We start from the raw sequence: 27,564 nt of genomic DNA on the forward strand, positions 1-27,564 counted from the left end.
TGCTTATGTATCACAACAAGTGACAAATTCAATGGATAAAGGAGATGCATATACAGTGGTATGCTTGAAAATTTCAAAGGCCTTTAAGAGACTGCCACAGGACAAACTGGTAGCAAAATTAAAACAGATGGGATTAGATAACAGACTAGTAAAATAGATAGCTGACTGGATGTCAGATAGGTATCAACAGATTGAGTATGGAGGAGTGGTATCCCAAAAGAGGAAGGTCACTAGTGGAGTGCCACAGGGATTTTTTTTTTTAGAACCATTATTGTTAAACCTGCACAATAATGACATTGGGATTGGCTTATTCAGGGATGTGCAGCTGCTTGCAGATGATACCAAGTTTGGAAGAACTATGAGAAGTAGAGCAGATGTTGTGGCCTTGCAGGAGGATCTCAATAGGCTATGTGAGTAGGAAAGTGGGTGGAACTATCAATTTAATGTTGTAAAGTACAAAGTCTTGAAATCTGGTAGGCAAAGTTGGGATGCAGAGTATACAATTATTATTATTATTATTATTCAGGCCTCCAAGGAGTCAAAAGACTCATCGAGGGAGGTCCTTCCTAAGACATAAAGTCTGTCAAGACTCATCGAGGGGAGGTCCCCCCCCCTGAGAAACACAAAGTTTATCATACCACTCTTTAAAGTCACTGACCGTTCTCGCTCCCACCACTCCATCAGGCAATGCATTCCACGGCTCAACCACCCTCCACACAAAGAAACCACTCCTTACCCTCTTGCTCACAGTTTCCTTTCGTAACTTCCAGGGATGGCCTCTTGTCATCACTCCTTCCCGCTGATCAACCAAGCGAAAGAACTCCCCAGTGTCAACCCTGTAACCACCTCTCAACAGTTTAAAAGTCTCAATCATATCACCTCTCCTTCTTCTATCCGCCAAACTCTGCAGTCCACATTCTCTCAGCCGATCCTCATAACTATCCTTGTACAGTCCTGAAACCATCTTTGTCATCCGTCTTTGTATCCTTTCCACAGTTAATTTATCCCCTTCAAATCCTGGGGACCAAATCTGAGAACAATAGTCCAAGTGTGGTCTGATCAGAGACTTATACAACGGAATGATAACCCTCTTATCTCTGCAGGTCAGTGTCCTTCTCATAATAGCAGCAATCCTCTGTGTTACCTTCACCACCTTTGCAACATGTCCCCTAAACTTCAGGTTTCTATCAATCATCAACCCCAGATCTCTTGTCTCCCCTACTTTCTCCAGTATAACTCCTCCCATAGAGTATGCAGCATCCCATCGATGTTTCCCAAACCTCAAGACCTTACATTTTGCTGCATTAAACTGACACCCCCATTCATTTGCCCATCTATCTAGCTTATTTAAATCCTCTTGCAGGGCTACCACATCTGCGCTATTACTAATAATCCTTCCCAGCTTCGCATCATCCGCAAACAACTGAATATCCCCCTGCAATCCATTGGCTATGTCATTGATATAAAGGTTAAACAATATAGGTCCTAGTACTGAGCCCTGTGGGACCCCACTTGTAACCCTCTGCCTCCTGGAAACTGCTCCACCATACACAACTCTCTGATACCTATCAGACAGCCAATCCTGAATCCAGTTGACCAATCTGACATCCAGACATTTGAAGCTAGTGGAAGAAATGAGAAATCTGCAAGTGAAATTGTAAAAATTGTAAGAACATCACAATGGATTATGGCAATAATGATGAGGACACTGAAATGCAAAAGCAAAGAGGTTATGGTTCCCTTGTATAAGGCTTTGATCCAGCCACATATGGTCTACTGTGTGCAGATTTTGTCAACTTGGTTTCAAGGGGATGAGGATGTATCAGAGAAGGTCCAGAGAAGGTTTATTAAAGCAGCATTAGGTCTATGGAATGTGAGATATGAGGAAGGATTGAGGGAATGTAAGTTTTAGAGCCTTGTGAATAGAATAAGGAGGAGGGGAGGGATATGACCAGAAATCATTGATCAAGTGCATGATATGGTATTGGATGACCGGTGAGTCAAAGTGCATGAAATTGCTGAGGCTATAGGCATTTCAAAAGAACATGTAGGATATATTTTGCATGAAGAATTGCAAATGAATAAGCTTTGCACAAGATGGATGCCATGCTTGCTCACAGCAAATCAAAAATGCACTCGCTGAAAATCTCTGAACAGTGCTTGGAGTATTTTAACAAGAATAAAACTGATTTTGTGCATTGATATATTCTACAGGGTGTTCGGGATAAATTTGACAGTTTCGTAAGGAAAAAGAAAATCTTCTTTGTATCTATTAAATTTAATGAATTGACAAAAAACATTACAGGCAGAGTTAATTACAATACTATCAACAAGATTTACTCAAAATAACCACCATTAGCATCGATCACAGCTTCAATTCTGCTTCGGAACCTCGAACAAGCTGATGCTACAGTCTCCCTGGGAAGGGCCGCAAAAACTGTTTTAATTTTATCCATTAACTGGGCTTTTGTATTACTGGAAGTGCGATTGGTGTCTTTTTCAACTGCGCCCCATACAAAATAATCCATGGGGTTAAGGTCTGGGGAGTTTGGAGGCCAAACATTTGGACTGGTGAAGTCGTAGAAATTTTCAGACAACCATTTTTGACTTTTCCCAGAGGTGTGGCAAGGGGCCGAATCCTGCTGCCATACATACGGCCTACCATTGGCTACCCTTGTTATCCAGGGCTTGACTACAGTTAGCAACTCCACGAACAAAGCCCGAATTCCAATGCCAGGGTTCTTCAACACCTGTTCCTGCAGATTTGCGAGGAATTCTGCTGTACGAACGCAATCAGATCGTCTGCTAGGGATCTTTCTTCTTGCTACATCCTCGTAGTCACCATTGCAAGTCTCTAGTTCACTGCTGATTGTTTTTACTGTATTCAGGGAGCATTGGGCAGCAGTCGTAATATCCTTATTTTGATGGCGGGCACGAATCATCATGATACAAGTTATTCTCTTCCATGATTCAGGTGGGTTCCAGCTATCCATCCTTTCTGACATCTTGTATATGAATGAAGAAGGGTCCAAATTTTTAAATGAAGAGAAGTGTGTGTTAATACATGTAACTTACGGAAAAATATAATTAATTATAAATATGTCAAATTTATCCCGAACACCCTGTATGTATGACACTTGGATTCACTATTACACACCAGAATTCCAACAGCAATCAAAACAGTGGACAGAAGCCAGTTGTCCAGTACCAAAGAAGACAAAGTCAGTTCCATCAGCAGCAGCAAAGTTAATAAAAAAGTTAATAAAAAAAATTAATTGTTTATTAATTATCTTGAAAAGGTTAAAACAATAACCGGGATATATTATTCTGATCTTTTAACCAGACTAGATGAAAAAATTCATGAGAAAAGACTCGGTTTGCAGAACTAAAAAATCAGCTTTCATCAGGACAATGCACCTGCCCACAAAGGCGTTTTGGCAATGGGAAAATTAAGGAATCTGCACTGTGAATTGTTGGAACATTCACCCTATTCCCCAAGATTTGGCTCCCTCTGACTTCTATCTCTTCCCAAAAAACTAAAACTCTTCCTTGTGGTCAGCGTTTTTCTTCGAATCAAGAGGCGTTTACAGCTGTAGAGAGAGGTATTTTGCAGATCTTACTGAGAACCACTACAGGGACAGGATAATGGCACTGGAGCATCGCTGGAATAAGTGTATGTATTAGTCTTAAGGGAGATTATGTTGAAAAATAAAAATGATTTTGAAATTATAAATTCGTTTTTTCATTGTTAGGCTGAGAACCTTTCAGACTACCCTCGTAAGCAGCATGTGATGGAAGCAACACGACGTTTTTGGGTGTTGGATTTGGCAATATTCTCACAGGATGTGGTTGTGAATGAGGTATCAATACTGTCACCTGTTGGTGAGAGTGGTCATAAGGTATTGGTCTGGAAAGCAGTCAAACAGGAAACAGTTATTATCAGGATGATATATATGTGGAACTATAAGGTGAGTGATTATGAGAAGCTCCATAGTTAACTAGCAACAGTGCATTGGAAATGATAAGGTATCTGATACAAGCAATGCATAACTGCATACTAAGAGTTAAACAAATTAATAGAGTAGGAGTGAGATGGATGAACAGCCAAGCAAGCAGTGTAGCAAAAGCAATTGTTATGGAGGAGGTACAAGGCAGTTTGTAGTGAAGAGATGCACAAAGAATATAAACTGCAGGCCAGAAAAGTACATTATGAGAGGAGATATTGGCCAGTCAGGTCAAAAATAATCCAAAGGAATTTTTCTGCTATGTGGCAATGAAGAGGGGAAAATAATATTATCAGGTTAACACTGGTGGATAGTTATGGTAGCAGAGTAACCATAGTAAATGATATAGGGAAATTATTATTGTTGTTGTTGTTGTTATTATTATTGTTATTAACATCTGACCTCCATGGAGTCAGAGACTCATCATGGGAGGTACACACTATCGCATGCAATGCTCATCCTATCATGCCTTAAACTGATTGCAATGTGTATACATTCACAACACACTCAGGCAGTGCATTCCGCTCACCAACCATTCTGCATGCAAAGAACCTTCTCCTCACACTCTCCTTATACAGTTTCCAGCAATGGCCTCTTGTTCTACCCTTCTCTCCCATTCTATGAAAAATTATTTACTGAACACTTCATTGGTATATAGTATACTGGATGAATGATGCTATGCAACAAACAGAAGGGAGGCAAGTATTAGGAAAATTGGAAGTGAAAGAATTAGAGGCTTATCAAGTGTTAGTTGGATTAGACTAATAAGGCTGTCGAAAGGAATGACACTATCACCACATATTTTTAAAGAAATTGCAACAGTTAGAATGCCATTGACATGGTTATGAAAGTCTTGCAGGAGGGAAGGCTTCTAAGGAGTGGAAAGAAAGAAAGAAAATAGTACCCCTCCACAATCATGGTTCTAGGAGATAGACATTTCCAGTTATAGAGTGGTCTGTTGTAGCCAAAGTGTTGGAGGAACCAGTTAAGAACAGAATCAGGACTGGGCTGATGACATAAGATTCTCTATGATGGTCAGCATGGGTTTGTGAAGGGCAGGTCTTGTTTTTGCAATATGCTTACATTTTATGATAAGGTGATGAATGCATTGGACAAGGGAGATTCATATACAGTGATTTTCTTGGACTTTGCAAAGACATTTGAAAAATTACTGAATGGCAGTGTGGTATATAAGTTGCAGAAGATGGGAATGGATAACAGATTGGTTAGATGGATTGAAGATTAACTTTCTGAATGATACCAGCAAGTTATGTATAATTAAGGAGTGTCGCAGTAAAGGAAGGTGACTAATGGCTTGCCTCAGGATTCTGTTCTTGAGCACCTACTATTTACCTTATTTATTAATGATATTTCATGTGGATTGACTAGGGGGTCTTCAAATGTTTACTGATAATGCAAAGTTAGGTAGAATTATCAGGAGAATTGCTGATGCTAATTCTTTACACTTAGACAGATGAGTGGGCTATAGTTTTAATATTAATAAATGCAGGGTGATATACTTTGGAGTGCAGAGATATGTGGCTATGTACTGTAGTGGTGGACCTGTACCTCAGGAAGTCAATGAGATTTGGGCTCTTGTTGTGATGGTAGACAGTGGACTAAAATTCAAAAGGCACACTGCAAGTGTTGCAAAGACTGCACATGATATTGCTGCTATGATACAATGTACACTGACATGTAATGATGAGGAGGTGGTGCCTCTATGTAAGGTACTGGTCAGATCACACATGGACTATTGTCTCAAATTTGGTAGCCTAGTTTTCATTGTGATGTAGAAACACCTGAGAGGGTGTTTCTACATCAAGACAAATGAACAAAGTGATATTGGTAATCTGGGTGTTGGTTATGCAGAACAGTTGAGGGAATGTGGATTACAGAATTTGTGGATAGGAGGAAAATAGGATATGATAGAGATCTTCAAGTTAGTTAAGGGATCCTGTCAGATTAATACAGAAGGAATTATAAAAAGAGTGGACATTAAGATAAGAAGAATGAGAGGCCATCCCTACAAGTTGTATAAAGATGTAGTGAAGAAGGACTGAGGAGTAATTTTGTACGTGGAGAGTTGTTAGTGAGTGGAATGCATTGCTGGAGTGCATTGTGAATGCAGGGAGTGTAAATAATTAAAGTTCATTTTCATAGACGTTGCTGGTTAAGTGGGCCTCCCAAGATGAGTACATTGACTCCTTGGGGATTACTCTAATTATAATAATCTAGCAGTACAACTTTTAACAGTAACAAACACACTAACTTTGACTCTTTATACTATATGATATTAATTTATCAGAATCACAACCAGATCAAGTTAAATTAATTTTCATTATACAATGTTAAATTACTTGAGGAAAGGAGAAAATAATAAGTTCAATCTTAGTGGAGTAACTAATGAATTAAATTACTTAGTTGTTGTTGTTATTTTTTTAACTTATTCTCAAAAGTATACCAAAATTCAATATTTAAAATAGCTTGTTTTTTACCTTTCATTAACGTTCCCATACCAACGTCTTCAAGTACTCTGTCCTCCTTTGAGACAGCTAATCTAGGCACATCTATAGCCACTGAGTTATCTTGCTCATATACTATTTACAGATCATGAAAATAAAAATTAAATAAATAAACATTCTTACCATTCAGAGCCAAAGTACACATGCGTATGCACGTGCGTGCGTGCACGCACACGCACACACAGTTTCCTCAGTCCTACAGTAACTAACTTATATGAATACCTTTATGGTCATGCTAATAAAAGGTGGAAAATATTAATTTCCTGGTTTATTAAGAACAAACTATAATTTAATATAAGATTACACAAGTTTCTAGAAATATTTAATGTAAATAAAAACCAAATGGAAGTTATAAATATATTTAACTATTTTAACAGTTTAGTATAATTGGCAAATTCTTCTCTATAATTTGATTTCACCGTATACTGTTCTCTGATGCTTATTCTCTAAACACCCTCTTATTCATATCGTCAGCTTCATGTCCATCCCCATTTGGTATAAGGGATGGATTCTATCAAATGGCTTTGCAAAGTCCAAGTAAATCCAATCAGACAGAGTTAGTGCAGTCTGGTTGGCCAGAAACAGGACCTAACTGTTCATAATGTTTGGATTCATGAATGTATGTCACTATCAGCACCTGTGTAGCCTCACTGTAACATTTGTGATTCTACAATGGCAGAAGACACTTTACAAATTCAGAGATTCTAGTTACTAACTAGAGGAGCTATTCCTAAGCCTTCGCTGTGCAGAATTAATGGAGACAAAAATATGTGTTAGATCAGTTGCGTTACTTATAATTAAGAAAATAACACTCAATGTTTCAACCTATATATATCTAAGTCATCATCAGGAAAACATACATATGAACACACTACACAAAAGTAAGCTAAATCTAACGTATCTCTGTATCTAAATCTATGTATTTCTGTAGTGTTCTATCTATTTTTTCCAATATTCCTCTAGATTATGACACTCATTTTTGCAATCTTTTTTTAGCTTTCATAGCATTACTGTTGAGGATTTTGTGAACTGTTTTTTTGTAGCCATATTTAGAAAGGTTTGGTTAATAATTTCATATTCCTTCTTCAACACCTGATCAGTGGAGCAAATTGTTAGCAAATTGCTGGTTTTTGTGTTGGATGGTGGTGGTATGAATTTTTGTGTATGTATGGTTTGTAGTAGGTTTGCAGTAGAACATGAAGTGCACACAGCCTGAAGGAAGATATGTGTGGCACATGTATCTAGCCTTGATGATAAATTGGATACATTTGTGTTGTTTGTTTAGGTGGCTTAGGGAAGTATTTAATTTAGTGGCCATGGGGTTAGACGGCCACTAAACTGTCATATATATATATTGTCAACATATCTGAGTCAGACTTCAGGCTTTAGATTTGCTGACTCTAGAGCTCGTTGCTTGAAGTCTTCCATGTAAAAGTTAGTTATATTATTATTATTATTATTATTCAGGACTCTATGGAGTCAAAAGACTCATCGTGAGAGGTCCTTTCTAAGAAACACAAATCTATCAAGACTCGTCGAGGGAGGTCCCTCCTAGGAAACACAAAGTCTATCATATCACTCCTTAAATGCATTGACCATTCTTGCTGTCACCACTCCATCAGGCAATGCATTTCATAGTTCAACCACCCTCCATACAAAGAAGCCACTCCTCACCCTCTTTCTTACAGTTTCCTTTTGTAACTTCCAGGGATGGCCCCTTGTCACGACTCCTTCCCGCTGTTCAACAAAGCGAAAGAACTCCCCAGTATCAATGTTATAGATGTGTATAGTTAGTTATAGTGGTGAGCACATGGAAATACCTTCTTTTTTCAGGTAGAAATTATTTTACTGTTTAAGTGATACTTGTGGCATAAGAGGTTTCTTTTAATTAACATGAAAAATATTATTATTATTATTACACCTGCAGGGAGTCCAAGACAGGAAAACTAAGATAGGAAACCTTAGATCTGATGAAGAAAAGAAGAGATATGAAAAGAGATTTGAATGACACCAATAAAATAAAATATGCGTAAATTTTTAAAACTTTACGTAAAAGGATGAAACATGAACTTAGATCATATAATACTAGGAAAATTAAAGAAACAATAGAAAACAAGTAATATGAAGGTCCTAAGATGAACTATATCAGGTGGAACAAAGGAAATAGCTGCTGTAAGAGGAAAAAATGGTGAACTTATAAAAAATAGAGATGCAATAATCAAAAGAATTCAGGAATTTTATACTGAACTCTATGAAGACAAAGACCATGACACCCAACAATCATCTATGGATAACTTGAGTGAGGAAGAAAATGATGCCCCTGAGATCTTACAAGGTGAAGTGGAAATGGCACTGCGAGAAATGAAGAATGGAAAGGCCTCAGGAGAAGATGGAATTATGGTAGACTTCTTAAAACTGGAAGGAAGCCATGTCATCAAACAGCTGACTTAAACTCTTTAATAAATGCCTAAAACAGAGAAAAATTCTAAAAAATTGGAACAATTCACTTCTAATATTAATTTTTAAAAAGGGTAATAAGGAAGAAATGAAAAACTACAGACCTATAAAGCCTACTCCCCCACCATATACACTCGGGTCTCTCTTTTTATGTGGATCTTTTTTATGCGATTTGAAGTTATGCGGTATAGTACACCCACAGATACAAGACCTTTCCACACTTCTGCACATGTCAATAGAAGGAGAATCCATTCCGATAACAGGGTAATCCGCCGTTTACCAAACTTTTCCTATGATGGAACACTTCACAAATCCTGAAATTTTCATGGAACACCCTGGTTATTTTGTAATATATTAATTAATAATTAATTGTTAATTTAGCTGATTTATTATTATTAATTAATAATTGATCATTAATTAATATTTAATTAAACATTAAATTAATTTGTGCTGATTTTCATTGACATATCCTCCTGTGGATGAATCACTATCTGTTGCATCACAAACACCTTCAATAAGAGATTTCTTAACAGCAAAATTAAACCAAGTCCCTTGTCTCTAATTAATATTAAAATTTAAATCTGTAGGCCTATTACTTTTAAAAAATCACGGCGCTATGGTTTCGAAACAAGCATGTGGATAATGCCTTAAGTGACGATGATATTATTGGATATCGATTAACTTTAGATATCTTCGAAGATCCAGAAAACGACAGTGAAGCGGAAGAAAAACCTCTCCTCCTCGTTGCAAATATAATTCTAGAAGGTCTTGAACTGTGCAATAAATTGGAAAATCATTTTCTTGTTAATGACACAAATTCTGAACGAGCCTTTAAATTCCAATGTGAACTGAAGAACTGTATGTCCGGATATCGTGAGCTGTATAAAAAATTAGTGAATCATCAACGTAAAGTTTAATCACTGATTACATTGTCAGAAGAAAAAAATCAGCACATAACGAGGGTGAAGCTAATTCTGTTTGTGAAGAACCATTGCCTTTACCATACAGATGATGAAAGTGATTTTGCACCAGTTTGCAAACGTTGCCAAATATTGTCTAACAGTAATGATAATTCTGATGACAAAATGTAAAAAAAAAAAAATGTTACTTTTCAATAAAATTAAATGAATAAAGCTTTTAAACAAACTTAGGCATTCTTATTTTCCTTTATGCGATTTTAGGTTTATTTTAATTCATTGCTTCGGTTTTTTGAGGTTTTAGAAAATTATGGAACGTATCCCTAATTTTTCAACGTAAGTTAGGCCTTTTTTGTGCGATTTTTTATATGCAGTTTTCTGTGGAACGTACTATAAAAAGAGACCTGACTGTATAAAGTTTTCACAAAAATTATAAATAATAGGATAAAATCTAAACTAGAGGGAATGCAATCCTGTGAACAAGCTGGATTTAGAAAGAATTACAATACTCTGGACCATATTCACACATTAAGACAGCTCATTGAAAAATCAATTGAATACAATAAACCCTTATGTCTGGCCTATATAGACTACGAAAAAGCATTTGATTCAGTTAAAACATCTGAAACACTAAAAGCTCTTGAAACCCAGGGAACTGAGAAACCATATATTGAAACACTAAAACATATTTACAATAATGAAACTCTGTAATTAAATTATATAAAAACAGCGAAAAGTTCCCAATACAAAAAAAGGCATCTGGCAAGGCGACACCATATCTCCCAAATTATTTACAGCTGCACTAGAGGAAGTCTTTAGAAGCCTTGATTGGGAAACAAAAGGAATAAATATAAATGGAGAAAGGCTACATCATCTGAAATTTGCAGATGATATTGTCTTAATAGCAGATAATCTTGATGATCTGGAGGAAAGGCTAAATCAGATAAATGAAGCCTGAAGAGTAATTGGATTAAAATAAATAGACAGAAAACAAATTAATGATGAATAAATATATTAACCATAAAACTGTCAAAGTTGAAAACCATGAAATAGAAAAACTTAAGTTACTTCATATGTATATTTGGGTCAATTGTTATCCTTTGAGGAGTGCCAAAGAAAAGAGATTGAACGAAGAATTCACCTTGGATGAATGGCTTATGGGAAAATGAGAGACATATTCAGAAGTGACATCCCTATGAGTCTAAAAAGGAAAGCTTTCGACCAGTGCATACTTCCTGTATGGAGGAGAAACGTGGACTTTAACAGAAGCCCTAAACAAAAAGCTGAGAACAACACAACATCGCATGGAAAGACATATGCTAAAAATAACATTAAGAGATAGGAAGACTAATACCTGGATAAGATCTCAAACAGGTGTCATGGATATTGTAAAATGCATTAAACAGGCTAAGTGGAGATGGGCTGGCCATATTGCCAGATGCAGTGATGGGAGACGGACTAGAAAAACAACAGAGTGGAGACCAATGGATGGAGCAAGACAAAGAGGAAGACCAAGAAGAAGGTGGAGAGATGAACTGGAACAAATTGCAGGAGTAAGATGAATGGGAGAGGCAGAAAACTGAGTGGTCTGGAAAATTATGGGAGTGACCTTCATCCAGCAGAACCAAAAAATTGAAGAAGAAGAAGAAGGGAGTCCAAAGACTCATCGAGGGAGGGTACCCACAAAACATATGGAATAAATAATACTAATTATTTAAGGCTATATTTTTCAGCCTGAATATTATCAGCTGAAATTCAGTGGCAACATCACTGATGATGGCTTGGAATTATTTTGCCACATGAAATACCTGGAGTGACGTGCATAGGCAAAGAGGGCCATGATATTGGGTGGAAATTTGTTCTATATGAGAAGAATTGTCTCATTGATATGGACATTGATGAAAAGAACATTTACATCAAAGCTGACTAATAAATTTTTGTTGTTGAGTGTGATGTTTGTAATTTTATTTATTAAGTGTTATGTATTTTTTATGTACCTAGGAGTGAGAATGACCTACCAACTCTTCAAGTGTACCAGCTAGTTTCTAGGCTACATGATAATTGAGATTGTCGTATGTTTGTTTTGTTTATTTTGGCAGGTTATAAATTCTGGGAGTGTGGTAACAGCTTTTTAATTGTTTCCTGCAGCCAAGTGATGAGTGACTTGATTGATTCTGTTGTTTTCTTTTTGAATTAATCAAGTCAGTCAGTCATCACTTGGCTGGAGGAAACATTTAAAGAGCTGTTACCACATTATTCCCATACTCCCAGAATTTATTGATATTGATGGAAACGACAGCCTATCGCTTAGCCAAGAAACTAGCAGGTACAATCAAGGAGTTGGCAAATCATTCCCTTCCTAAATAAAAAATACACACTTCGTAAACAAAAAAAAATCATACTTAACAACAAAGATTTATTACTCGGCTATGATGTAACTGCCATTTTCATGAATGTCCCTATGAATGACACGATTCTTCTCAAACAGAACAAATTTCAATCCGATATCATGGCCCTCTCCTTCCACATACTTTGCTCTGGGTATTTCATAAGGCAAAATAATTTTTACCTGCAAAAAGAAGGCACAGGCATGGGCTCACTACTATAGCTAACCTATACATGGAAGACTTCAAACAAAGAGCTCTAGAGTCAACAAGTATGGTTCAGATATGTTGATGATATATTTGCTTACTCAGGGACTCACATTGGTGAGTACAGGCATGGCAAACCCAAGATACTCAAGTTAGAACTGTTCTTACTTCATACAATATATACATTTGGTATATCATATCTGGAGACAGGTCTTTTACTCTTCTTTCCCTCTACTCTCTCTCTCTCTTTCTTACTTCTTACTGCTTTTCCTCCCACCCCCCAATGCTATTAGAGCAATTCGAGGGTGAGGGGGCAACTCTTTCCTCTCAAACGTCTATAAATAAAAAAAAAAAAAAAAAAAAAAGGCAAGCCTAGTTGTCTTAAGGTGGCAGCCACACCACACCACTAGGATACCTATCGTCATGTAGTCACTTGAAATAGAGAAACATATATTACTTTCAAGTCTCAACGAAATCCAAACTGGACAGAAAACATGGGAAATGACCGCAAACTGAAAATGGTTAAGAAACTTTGGAAAAAGAAAAACGTGGTGAAATATGATACAAGGAACATTAGAAGCATAGCACATAAAGAAGAATTAAATAAAATTTTAAATGACGAAAATATAGAAATTGCAGTTCTTACGGAAACAAAAAAAAAAACTTAAAGGAACAAAAGAAGCAGCTAACTACAATATTATATATAGTGGAGTGGATAAACAAATACATGCAAAAGCTGGTGTAATGATTTAGATCCATAAATCAATTAAAACAAAAATAACTCGTTATACATACTAGAATGAAAGAATATTAGAAGTGCAATTAAAATTAAATAAAGAAAATTTAACAGTTGTTGGAGAAAGAAAAGACAAAGAAAATGATTACTTTTACAGAGTTACAAGAAATATATGAAAAATTAAATAAAGCAAATCATATAATTATAGACAGAGATCTTAATGCCAGAATAGGAATGAAAAAAATTAACAATAATATACAAAAATTTGGAGAACCAATGGTAAACAAAAATGGAAAGCGACTCATTGATTATAGAATATAATGTATAATAATTTAAAAATAAATAATGAATACATTTTACAAACATAAAAATATACATAAATATACATGGTGTGCAAGAGGACAAAAATTAATAATATACTACTTTATATACATACATACATACATACATACATACATCTTCAAGGTCCACCTTTCCTAATTGGGTTGTGGGGGGCAACAGCTGCAAGAGGAACTTCTAATGATCACGATACTCTGCCACCAAGCTCAGGTGTTCTGGTGAGATTCCCAAACGTGTCCACCCAAGGTTTTGGATATAATCTATCCAGCGAATCCTTGGCCTTCCACGTGGCCTCCCACCCTCTGGCTTAGCAAAGAGAGTCTGCTGAGGGAGCCCCTCTTGCGGCATTCTGACCAGGTGCCCATACCAACGTAACTGTGATCTCTCAACACGGAGAAGCAGCGGCTGAGTATTGGGGGTTTCCTGAATTGCAGAGCTTCTGACTCAGTCGAGTCTTGTCAGCCCTGCAACCCTTCGAAGTAACCTCATTTCAGCCACTTGGATTTGTATCCGCATTCTTTCGGTCATTACCCAACTCTCATGACCATAGGTAAGGATGGGGACATAGACTGTATTGAAGACAACCAGCTTTGCCTTCTGGCTTAACTCCCGCTTCAATACTACCAAACGGCCAAGCTTCCGCAATATTGAGCTTGCTAAGCCAATTCGAGAATCTAGCTCTATGTCTCATTTTCCATCATTCGTGAATATGGACCCAAGGGGACCCAAAGTATTTAAACTTCTCCATCTGCCTCATTGGGACTCAACTTACATGTAGAGTGCACAGGGATGGTTGTCTTGAGACCACAAATGTTTCAGTTTTGGCCACACTGATCTTCATTCCAGCATCTGCACAAACAGCTACAAACCTATCCAGGGTCCACTGGAGGTCATCTGTGGAAGAGCTAAGCAGAACTAGGCCAAATGCAAGAAACAGATGTCCAATGCTACATCTTCCAATTCTGACACACTCACTGCCTCGGCTGTGCCTATCAATCCAGTCCATAAATATTATGAAAAGGAGGGGTGACAGAACACACACCCCCCTTGGTGGAGGCCAACAGAGACTGTGAAAGGTTCAGACTTTGTGCTGTTTACCCTGACACAAAAGCTCCATACTCCTGTACTACTTGACAAAGCTAATCCCGAGGAACCCGGTCATATGCCCTCTCCAACTCTACAAAACATGTGTAGACATTCTTGGCATATTCCCAAGATTTCTCAGACTTGCCTTAGAGTGAAGATTTGGTCAGTTGTGCTTCTACCAGGATGAAAGCCACATTGTTCTTCTTGGCAAGTCCAAAGAACTTTGCTCTTGCACCGTCTTTCCAAGCACCTAGCATACACTTTCCCAGGCAGGCTGAGCAGAGAGATGCCATGATAGCTACTGCAATCCTTCTGGTCTCCCTTCTTGAAGACTGGTATTATTATGCCTGTCTGCCATTGCTTTGGTGTCCACCCAGATATCCAAGCAGCCTGACACACTCGAGTCAGCCAGAGAACACCGTCTCGATTTAAGGCTTTTAGCATTTCGGGCCGAATTTCATCATTGCCAGCAGCCTTGCCCAATTTTAGCAATTTTATTGCTAAATGGACTCTTCTGCTGTGAGACTAGTCATTGCCCCGATCTGCACCTCTTGGATGTCTACAACTGCTGGGCCACCCAGGTTAAGAAGGCTCTCAAAGTATTCCCTCCATCTGTGGAGGATATCTTTCTCGGTTGTCAAAAATGCACCATCAGAGGCCTTAATTGCCCTTGCTGTGCACGATTTCCTCCCTTGAAGGCAGCAGATGGTCTGCCAGAATACTTTGTTTGCATTTGCATAGGATGAGTCTAATCTTTCTCCAAAGGATTCCCAAGACTTCTGCTTTGCTGTCTTTACTGCCTCAGCATACCGCAAACGCATCTCGGGTGACCTGACCCTAAGCCTTTTTTGCCCGGACAGTTTTTTGGCCTTCTTGGTTCCACCAAGGTATCCTTTTCTCACTGCTCGTTGCCATGCCAAGCCGCTTTCTGCCACAGCATGAGAGTGCAGAGGCAGTGACAGCTGTTCTGAACAGCTTCCACTCCTCCTCCTCAACATCTGCAGTATGCTTGGGAATATCTTTGAACCTGGAGGAAATATCATCTACAAAATTCTTCCTCACAGCCTCATTTTCCAATGCCTCTCATTTCACGCGGTACAGCTGCTTAGGCCTACCAGCGTTGATGTAGCATCTGGTTTCTGAAGCCGTAGAGTGCACGCAACAAGGTAGTGGTCAGTTAACAGTTCTGCCCCTCTTCTCACACAAACGTCCAACACTGAGGAAAATAGGTCTGCTGAGACTATAAAGAAGCCAATCAGAGACCTCTGTTTTAGTGTATCTCTGTACCAGAAGTACAGAAGAATTCCAATAATTTCAACCCATTCATGTCAAGGTCAGGGGTGCTGTTCCTCCCAACCACACCCCTCCATGCCTGGTCATCTGTTCCAACATGCGCATTGAAGTCACCCATTAGCAGGACTGATTCCATTCTGCCATCCTGTCAAAAGCAGAATTCACTTCCTCTAGGAAGGCAGAGTATTCCGACTACAGATTAGGTGCATAGGCTTGCACCACAGCCAAATCATGGTTTTTCATCTAAAACCTTAGCACACATACCCGTCCCCCTAATGGGATCCACTCAGCAACACAGTCTGACAGCTGGGCTTGTGAGTATCCCCACACCCTCCTGAGCAGACATTGTCGGGCTCACACCAGAGTAGTAGAGCTTCTACCCCTTATCTAGGTCGACAGTTCCAGAGCCTCTCCTCTTGGTCGAAGAAAGCCCAACTAAGTCTAGCCGGTAGCACTTGGCTTCCTCGACCAGTTCCAACTCCTTCCCTGTCAGAGAGAAGATGTTCCAGTTGCCTAAAGCCATAGTCTGGTGCTGTTGTCGTTGCCATTTCTGTCCTTTTGCAGAACCATTTCTTTGTGCTGCCCCTAAACACCTCCCCAAACGGGTAGCGGGCCTACTGATAAAGTTTCCTCTAGCAGAGTGCTGAGGAGTGGTGTCTAAGGGAGACACCACTCCTACTTTATAGCAAATGAAAAAGCAGCAAACCTTTTCCTAGATGTTCAAGTTAGAAGAGGGTTAGAAATTGACACATATCAATATTTAGTACAGGCAAAACTAAGATTTCCACCAAACTGGCTACAAAAAATACAAAAATATAACCAAACTAGAGAAACAAAATCTAATTACAAAGTGTTAGTGCCTCCATAGCGCAATTGGAAGAACGACGGTGCGTTGCGCCCTTCGACTAGAAAAGGCCTAGGTTCGATTCTCATCACGATGGGAGGAATCTTTATACGGACTTTTTCAATTGAAGGTGAGTTAGCCGATCTCATACGGAAGTAGCAGGGTTTTTTCTCCTGGAAACTCGGGTTTTTCATCCTGCATACAGACAAATCGGATCTTCAGAACACACGCGATTTACAGACAAAAAAAAAAAAAAAAAGTAGCTGTGGTGGTGGTGGTTGTGGGCAGTAGATGGTGTTGATGTAGGTGATTGGTAGTAGAGGTTCTGTGTAGTAGTGGAGATGGAGAGTTGTGCGGCAGGTGTCCTCCTACGATGAGTCTTCGGACTCCTTGGAGGTGTCACGAATAATAATAATAATAATAAAGTAAGACTACTAAATGATTCAAGTATAAGAAATTTATACCAACAGAGGATTAATAACTACTTAGAAAAAATACAAAAAAATGAAGACATTCAGAAAGAATGGAATATAAAAGAAATTATAAAAAATATCATAAAAATAAAAAATTACATATATGGGACAATGATATAAAAACAATAATTGAAAATAAAAAGTTGGCTTTTAAAAGATGATTAAGTAGCAAAAAACAAGAAGATGAAATTGAATATAAAAAAAGATGAGCACTAGCCAAAAGAGAAACCAGAAAGAGACACAGACAAAGGTGGGAAAAATTTGTATCATATCTAGAAAATCACATATACAAAATAAGACCCAGTGCATACAAAATACTAAAACACATGAATGCAGATATAAAAGAAACTGAAAATATAAATTGTGAAATAGATGTAAGAGAATTCCCGGATTACTTTACAAATCTTTGGACAGATAATACTGGCATCAAAAATAATTACACCAGAAACTTACAAAATACCTTAAATGATATTACTGAGTACTCTGGATGTCAGTAAAGCTGTGGGACTGGATGGTATTTCACCACGAGTTTTGATAGAATGTGGTAAAGAACTGACAGCTCAATTGACCTGGCTTTTCAATAAAAGTCTGGCTACAGGAAATGTGCCCAGGGAATGGAAGGAAGGCAAGATAGTGCCATTGAATAAGGGCTGTAGCAGACTGGAAGTGTCTAATTATAGGCCAGTTTGTGTGTGTCATTAGTAGTTGTTAAGATTTTGGAGAAATTAGTGAGGGACCATATACAGCATTGGGTAGATGAGGGTAATGTTATCTGTGAGAGTCAACATGGATTTGTTAAGGGGCACTCTTGTTTTAGTAATATGCTAGCCTTTTATAATAAAGTTACAAGAGCAGTAGATGAGGGAAAAGCATATACATTTTCTTGGACTTAGCAAAGGCATTTGAAAGCATGCCACACGATAAACTGATATTTAAATTGCAGCACATGGGTTTGGATGTCAGGTTGGTCAACTGGATTCAGGATTGGCTGTCTGATAGGTATTAGAGAGTTGTGTATGGCGGGGCAGTTTCAAGGAGGCAGAGGGTTACAAGTGGGGGTCCCACAGGGCTCAGTACTGGGACCTATATTGTTTAACCTTTATATCAATGGCATTGTCAGTGGATTACAGGGGGATATTCAGTTGTTTGCGGATGGTGTGAAGCTGGGAATGGTTATTAGTAATAGTGCAGATGTGGTAGCCCTGCAAGAGGATTTGAATAAGCTAGACAGATCGGCTAATGACTGAGAATGTCGGTTTAATGCAGCAAAATGTAAGGTAAATGTAAGGTAAGGTAACACAGAGAATTGCTGCAATAATGAGAAGGATGCTGACAGGCAGAGATAAAAGAGTTATCATTCTGTTGTATAAGATTCTGATCAGACCACACTTAGACTATTGTTCTCAGATTTGGTCCCCAGGATTTGAAGGGGATAAATACTGTGGAAAGGGTACAAAGGCAGATAACAAACATGGTTTCATAATTAACATAATCCTGAGCCGATCCTCATAATTAACAATGTTAATTATGAGGATCGGTTAATTATGAGAATCTGCAGTCCACATTCCTCAGGGAATGTGGACTGCAGAGTTTTGTGGATAGAAGAAGGAGAGGTGATATGATTGACACTTTTAAACTGTTGAGAAGTGGTTTAGGGTTGACACAGGGGAGTTTTTTCACTTGGTTGAACAGCAGGAAGGAATAATGACAAGGGGGCCATCCCTGGAAGGTATGGAAGGAAACTGTGAGCAAGAGGGTGAGGAATGGTTTCTTTGCATAGAGAGTGGTTGAACCATGGAATGCATTGCCTGATAGAGTAGTGAGAGCGAGAATGGTCAATGAGTTTAAGGAGTGGTATGATAGACTGTGTTTCCTAGAAGGGACCTCCCACAATGATTCTTCATAGACTTTTGACTCCATGGAGGCCTTGAATAATAATAATAATATGATAACAATGAAAGAATTAAAGAACAACCTAAATAAAATAAAAAATTGCAAATCAGCAGGAGATGGGATAAACTCCAACTGTATAAATTTGCTGGAAAAAAATTTCATCAAAGATTACTAAAATTTTTAAATAAAATATATACAAATGGACAAATATCAATAGAATGGAATACAAGCATAGTAATTCCATATATTTAAAAAAGTGGATAAAACAAAACCTGCTACTACAGAGGTATTAGTTTACTGAATACATACTACAAAATATATAGCAGAACACTTAATGAAAAAACTAAAAATATACAGTGAAAAAATATTATTAGAATGTCAAAATGAATTTAGAAAACGATGCTTTACATTGGATGCAGCTTTCTTTTTAAAACTACTTATAGAAAAAAAGAAGAAAATTTAATTTGGAAACTCATCTTTTGTTTATAGATTATGAAAACGCATTTGACAAAGTAAAAAGATATATATTGATATATTACAAAGAATAAATATACCTAATATTTTACTACATGCAATATTGAATATATATAAAGATAATAAAATAAAAATAAATGAAAAGTTGTCTGAAAAACAATCTATAAACCAAGGAGTAAGACAGGGATGCCCTCTGAGGATGCAATCAAGGTGTAGAAATTTCCAGAAAGAACAAAATAAATATGCTATTATTTGCAGATGATCAGGTAATAATATTCAGATAAGGAAGACAATTTACAAAGAGCAATATATAATTTAATTATTATTATTACATAACACCTCTAGAGAGTCCAAAGACTCAAACGAGGGAGGGCACCCACTCCACAGCTCTCCGTCTCCACCAACCACAACTACCTTCATCCTGTACACCAACGCCATCCACCGCCGACCACCACCACTAGTATTTTCACAGACAATCAGAAACATCCATGCCCACAGCGGGATTCAAACCCGCAACCTTTTTTGCCTGGAGAGTGGATACGCTAACCACTCGGCCAACCAGGCCAAAGATTTTGTCAGGAGTGGGATTCTACTATAATATATTTAAACATTATAGTAGAACAGTATGGAATGAAAATTTCCATAGATAAAACTAAAACAATGACATTTTGTGGACAAACTCCAGTTAGAAGCAAAATAGTTATTAATAATAAAATAATAGAACAGATAAATACTTTCAGTTATCTTGGATGTGAAATATCATATGAAGGAGAAAAAGACACAAAATTAAAAACTTCAAAATTTTTACAGATGTATAGGCCTGATAAATAGAACACTCAACCCAAATATAGTACAAAAAGAAACATGCTTGAAAATATACAATACTTTAGTAGTGCCCACATTATTATATGGCAATGAAATTTGGGGAATACACAAACAAGATAAGCAAAGAATAAAAACAAGTACATATAAACCGAATGGCCAACACCCGACATCCTAAACAAATACTAAAATATAAGCCAATTGGAAAGAAAAGGCAGGGTAGACCTCAAAAAAGGATACTGGATGGATAATACCGGAACAGAACAATATGGTCTATACCCGTAATAGTGGTATGATGATGATATTTGCCATTTGATATATTTTAACAGTTTAGCATAACTGGCAAATCACTGCATATTCTCTCTCAAATCATTCCCAATAGCATTAATATACAAAGTGAAGAGTCCTGTGGTACATGTAGTTACCTGTCTTCTCTATAATTTGATTTCCCCATATACTGCTGTTCTCTGATGCTTGTTCACCAAACACCCTCTTATTCATATCATCAGCTTCATGTCTATCCTCATTTGGTATCGGATGGATTCTGATGTGTGACACGTATATCTAGAAAAGGAAGAGAGCTATTGTTTTCAATCTCAGTGGTAAATTGGATACAGCTTAGAAAAGTATTTAATGTTTGGTAGCCATGCGTTTCTGGCCAACCAGACTGCACTAACTGTGCAGTCTGGTTGGATTTACCTGGACTTTGCAAAGTCATATCCAATTTACCACTGAGATTGAAAACAATAGCTCTCTTCCTTTTCTAGATATATGTGTCACACATTTTCCCTCAGGCTGTCTGTTCTTCGTGGTCTATCGCAAACCTAGACCTGCCAGACACGCGTGCGCACACACACACACACACAGGCCAATACATACACAAAGACTCATACCACCATCCAACACAAAAACTATGGGTCATCAGCACCGCAAACATAAGAGTCCTAACAATTTGTTCCGATGAGCAGGTGCTGAAGAAGGAATATGAAATCATTAAATAAACCTTTAAAAAAATGGCTACAAAAAAAAAAAAAAGTCACAAAATCCTCAACAATAATGCCATAAAAGGTAAAAATAATTACGAAAATGCTATGGCCATACTAATATTGAAAAAAATAGACAGAACAATGCAGAAATACAATATTAAGGTAACTTTTAAACTTTCCGCCAAATTAAAAAGTATACTGCTCATCCAAAGATCCCCTTCCTTACCTTGAGGTTAACAAAATTTAGTGCACAGAGCACACAATTTGTACAAGAAAAGATGAATACAAATGCCCCATTAAATTCCTTCATTAAGGTAAAATAAGCCTCTCAGACCATGCACTCCAAAGATGTTACAGGATTACCTGTAAAGGCATGAAGTTCCTATGGTGCACCTAAACCTGGTTTGAAAAAAAATTCAAGGAAGCTTGTGAATGCTGATTCATTATCCTAATCTCAACAAGAATGATGGATTAGTAATTCCAAGAATCTGCATCCATTTTTATTCTTATAGGGAGTAAGCAAGGCCATTTAGCTATATCTAACATTTGGCAACTGAGGTGGAAGTTCAATATCCACCCTGTATGGACTCCACAGTGCTTCCTGAAGAAAGACCTAGGTTCAATTCTAGTCTCCAAGTAGGGGAACTTTTTCTAAGCCTTTCAACCAGTTCCCAAGTTAGTTGATCTCTGGCATGAACAAGTGGGTTTTTTCCTGCCAGGAGCTTGGATTTTTCATCCTGCAAATTCAAGAAAATTGACCCATACTATCTCAAACAATAAATACATAGTTAGCATTAGGGACCACGAGATGTTAGCACTTGTCAACAATCGCTTCACTGGATACCATTTATAATTAGTGATAGACTTGGATCAGCTATCTCTGGTTTGCTATCAGTGGAGATTGAACTGCCCCGTCAGTCTCCAAAAGTTAGATAGGGCTAAATGTCTTGCCTACTTCCTATAAGAGAATAAAAGGCATTAGCAGATATATATATATATATATATATATATATCAAGGTAAGGAAGGGGATCTTTGGATGAGCAGTATACTTTTTAATTTGGCAGAAGGTTTAAAAAGTTACCTTAATATTGTATTTCTGAATTGTTCTGTCTATCACCAGAAGTCAGGCTAGCATAAACAATTAACAAAGCAGTCAGATTAGCTTACTTTTATGAAGTGTCATGTACCTTGTGTCTTGTTCATATATATGTTTTTCAGCTGTTGACTTCAATATAGAGATTGAAATGTCAAGTGTTCGTTTCTTAATTATAAGTGAAGTAGTTACTCTAATGTGTGTTTTTGTCTCTATAAATTCTACCCAGTGAATGATGACCACCATGTAACCTTGAAAGAAAGTATTTCTAAACCTTTTTCACCACAGGTCTCAAGTTAATTGATCTTTATTGCAGGTAGAAAGGATTTCTATCTAGGAAGAGATTTAGTATTTTAACACTGTAACTAAGAAAAAATGACCATAATATATTCACAAAATATTCTTGCAGTGCTAGTTAGGATTAGAAACAAGATCGCAGCAGCTGTCTTCCATGTTTTTCCATCTATGCATAACAGCTAAAAATCATGATAATCTTCCAATTATCAACCTTTTTCCAAAAAGCCCCCTGAATCAAATTATTACCCACTGCTGGAGGCTAAACTCTCTACAGATAGCAATACATACCATAACTCGTCTTTCTTTAATACACTCAGAGATGGTGCATTCACAACCTACTCTAGAAATGAATTCCATTAACCCTACTCCATACAAAAAAAAAAATGTACATTTCACTGTACATATAAGTTATTGTTGTGTGCATGCATTCAAAATCTCATGAATGCCAAAATTGGATGGCAGCACAATGGCAGTCTGAGAGATTAAAACTGAGGTTGTTGTTAAGATATATTTGATTAAGGATGATTTCTTTAAATTTCACTATTCCACTGTTAGTGTTAGCAGAATTCAGAACATGGTTCGACGGAGCACTTGCTCTTGTTCTGCTGTATGTGACGTCCCTTTTATGTTTTTCAAGACGTAATTCAATGAATTTCTCCATTTGGCCAAAATAAGGTTTATCGCAGTTCTTCAGTATGGTGAGTGGGTGGATTGAAAAGTAACTTATTAATTGTTTACTTCGAATAACCATTTTGTTGAAAAGTAGTAAGAAGAAACTGAAGCTCTTTGTTAATATCTTCCTCTTCACACAGGAGTGATCAAGCACGTGTTTCCCAGTTGATGCAAGTGTAAGTGAATTGTTTCACCACTCATGTTAGACATTTGTGAAAGTTTCTGACATGTTAATCTTGAATTATTTTCAACAGCGCATATAATTCTTTATTATCCATAATGGAGGCTCTTCCTGAACATGGTGCATCTTCAAGTGATTCATCAACAGAAACAAGTTTTAAACCATTGCTCAGTACATTCTCTTACTGCATCTTTTCCAAATGCCACACATATCTTACAGGATGCTTCTGAATCCTTTAAACTGAGTTTAAATTTGTAAAATATCATCATCATCATGCATATCAAGGATTTAGGCCCAGCGTGGCCTAGTCCGGCCTAAGAAGTTATCATTGAATCTTTTAAGAGGACATCGTGGTTTTCTTTTACCTAATAGCTTGTACTTTAAGGCTTGTTTTGGTAATCTTTCTATTTTCATTCTCTGAACATGTTCCATCCATTTATGTTTATATTTTTTAATTTTTTCTATTACTGATTCTTGGTTTAATAATTTCATAATTTCTTCGTTTCTTTTGTGATCAAATAGAGATCAAAATATATACTTTGCAGTTTTTCTCATAAACTTCATTTCTGCTGTTATTAATCTTCATTTGTCTTTTTGTTTCATTGTCCAGATTTCACTTCCATACAATAAGACTGGTAGGGCTAATATATTGTATACTTTTAGTCTAGTTTGTTTTTGACCTAGGTTTGGTTTAAATATAGAGTTAATTACACCTGTTATTTTTAAATATTTTGCAATTTTTAGGTTTATATCTTTTTCATTTTCATATGTGATCATACATCCTAAGTAATTAAATGAATTTACCTGTTCTAAGATCTTGTTATCTATTACTATTTTAGTCTTTGGCTATCTCATTTAGATCTAAAATAGCTTTCTCTAAGTTATCTTCAGAATTTATAATTATTGTTTGGTCGTCGGCAAAAAGGAGAGTGTTTAAGTTCACAGTAGGAGAAAATTTAATACCATTTTTATTAAAATGGAAATTTTTATTCTATTTTAACGTAAAGCAAATAACCTAAATTACAGCAGGTTCTACTGACATTTCAAAAGGGTTCAAAGATGCCCATTAGAGCATACTGATTAACTGACATGTATCTCTCATCTAAGTGTAATTTTTTATGTGCATCATAAGGCACATAAAAAATTACACTTTGCAAACCACTACAAAATAAAACAAGTCATTGTTGCGAACTCTACTGAAACCATATGAGCATTTTTGGTTACCTGATACAATCCACATAGTATGCTAAAGTCACACTAATTTGGTCAACCATTAATACTACTGGCTTGACCTCTGGTGAAAAAACAAACAAAAAAAAAACCTTATTACATCAAAGCTAGAGTCCTATTATGTGTTCTGTTAGAAATTACTAAGAGATAAATTAAGCTAGAAATTACTACAGATAAATTAAGCTAGAAATTACTACAGATAAATTAGAACAAAAACAGTATTTATGGTGGCCTATGAAATAAGAGCTGAAATTATTGCTTTGAGTCCTAAAGTGAGGGTTTGCTAGAGAACCTGAAAGAAATTATGAGGGCGGAATGTGTGCCATCCATATTCTTGGGATTTTTATGTCGCCATTATTAAAATTAGGATAGCTGATCAAAATTTCACAAGTTTCCATAAATTTGCATTCATACCAAGTTTTGTATGATAAAAGGAACAGGTACCTCTCCAGTCAATTTGGTGTAGGGTATTAAGATCTGATCTGAGAGGCCTGCTTTACCAAAATTGTTAAATCGAATGCATTGTTTTTGTTCGTTTTTTTATGTAGTGGAATTGTGCATCCAGTTTCACCAATGTAAGGTAAGTTACAGGTGCAATTAAACTGAAGTTTAACTATGACATGGTAGTTGTCTCCATAATTTTTAAAACTGGATTACTTTAAACTATGTAGCTGAGTGTGTTTATTTGTCTGCACATTTTATTATGTGATACTGTTTAAAAAGCATTTTACATGGCACTAAACGTATATGAGAAAAATGGTGACCAAGGCGTCCTTACTCGTTGAAGGTTCAAAATGAGGGATTTCATGAAATCTAATGTGCATTCAATTTATTTATTTATTGCCAAGAATGAATAGTTGGATGGAAATGTTGCATGAGCAAGTGAAAGAAATGAGAGTTGTGTTGAAAGGAGGAGAATGAAGTAACTAATATTAATGATGTAAGGCAGGATAGCAAAAGTGTTATAGAGAATGCAGTGAAAGAAGTGACTGAAAGTATTCATGTGGATAATGTGACAGTGAGGAGAAAAACAGCACACTTATGGAGAAACAACACCTCATAGAACAAGACATGAGCTTGAGCGACTTGAGAAATAATTGGCATATGGCACAGTAGAAAGGAAAATGAAAGAAAACGTGAATGGGGAAATTATGAAAGAGCAAAAAAATTGGGATTAATGAGAAGGTATGATGAGGAGATTTGATGATAATAGGAGTAGTTAAAGATTGTGAATCGGCTGTCACAATATGATAGAAATGAAAGAAGAAAAAACCATGATCAAGAGGAATGGTATGCAGTTTATAGATATACAGAATAAATTGGTTGATGAAAGGACTTGTATATGCTGGATGGAGTACATTTCAATGGTTTTGTAGTGAAATGTTTGGATAATTATTCAATGATGATTGGAAGTGCTAAATCAGGGTAACTAGAAGTGCTGTGGAGGGATATGCAGTCAAGTGTGGATTCAGCCACCTCTGGAACAAATGGGAGGTGCATGTATGGAAATAATTACACAATGCCGAATGCAGTTTCACATGTTTAAAATCTGAATAGGCTGATAATGACATTACACAAAGGTACCTGTGGGTTCAAGGAGATGGTGAACTGAGGTATGAGAAGAAATGAGGAGTTTTGGGCATTGCTCAAGCTTAACTCGGCCAAAAATGGTCACATACGGCAGAACAAATGGGGAGTTGAGCAAACTAGATGTAAATAAGGCTGTGAGACTTGATAATATATCACCATGTATTTTGAAGGAATGTGCCAGGGAGATGATGCCGGCCTTGACATATATTTTTAATATGAGTCTTGCACTGGGTCAAGTTTCTAAGGAGTGGAAGGAGGGCAAGATTGTACCACTTCATAAAGGAGGTGATAGAACTCAAGAATCAAACTATAGGCCTATCTGTGTATCAGGTGTTGTAGGTAAGTTGTCGGAGAAGCTTGTGAGAACTAGGATCCAGAATTGGGTTGATGATGGACAGCATGGATTTGCTAAAGGGAGGTCATGTTTTAGTAATCTACTTACTTATTACAATAAGGTGACTGCTTCCTTGGACAGAGGAGAAGGATACACAGTAATATACTTAGATTTCACAAAAGCTTTCGATACACAGTAATATACTTAGATTTCACAAAAGCTTTCGATAGATTACCGCATGATAAGTTGATAGCCAAACTATAGCAGATGGGGTTGGATATTAGACTGGTGCATTGGAATGGAGACTGGCTATCTGATAGGTATCAACAAGTTGTGTATGGGGAGGAGAGCGATATCCAGGAAAGTCACTAGTGGGAGTGCCTCAGGGGGCATGTTTTAGGGCCATTACTGTTTAACTTGTATATTAATGATATTGGTGAAGATTTGGATGGAGACATTCAGTTGTTTGCAGATGATACAAAGTTGGGATGAGCCATGAAGAGTAGAGAAGATGTTGTGGCCTTACAAGAAGACTTGAATAAATCGAGTGATTGGCCATGGAAATGGGGATGCGAGTTCAATGTTGCAAAATGTAAGGTTTTAAAATTTGGAAAACAAAGATGGGATGCAGAATTTATGCTTGGTGAGAATATATTGTTGGAAGTAGAGGAAATAAGAGATCTGGGGGTGATAGTGGATAAGGATCTGAAATTTAGGAAGCACAAT

At 37.1% G+C, this 27,564-nt stretch overlaps 1 protein-coding gene across 1 annotated transcript in view; it reads right to left on the reverse strand.

Annotated features, from left to right (window-relative positions):
* The window catches only part of LOC150105484 (uncharacterized), a 150,630-nt gene that overhangs the window by 62,714 nt on the left and 60,352 nt on the right, over positions 1-27,564 (reverse strand). The window contains exon 4 of the mRNA XM_090393968.1: positions 6,503-6,604. Within this exon, the coding sequence (XP_090250094.1) occupies positions 6,503-6,604 (102 nt within the window). The remainder of the gene's footprint in view (positions 1-6,502; positions 6,605-27,564) is intronic.

The sequence above is a fragment of the Typopeltis vanoorti genome, chromosome 6 (genome assembly GCF_054136105.1).
Source record: "Typopeltis vanoorti isolate ZY-2024b chromosome 6, IOZ_Tvanoo_1.0, whole genome shotgun sequence".
Lineage (NCBI taxonomy): Eukaryota > Metazoa > Arthropoda > Arachnida > Uropygi > Thelyphonidae > Typopeltis > Typopeltis vanoorti.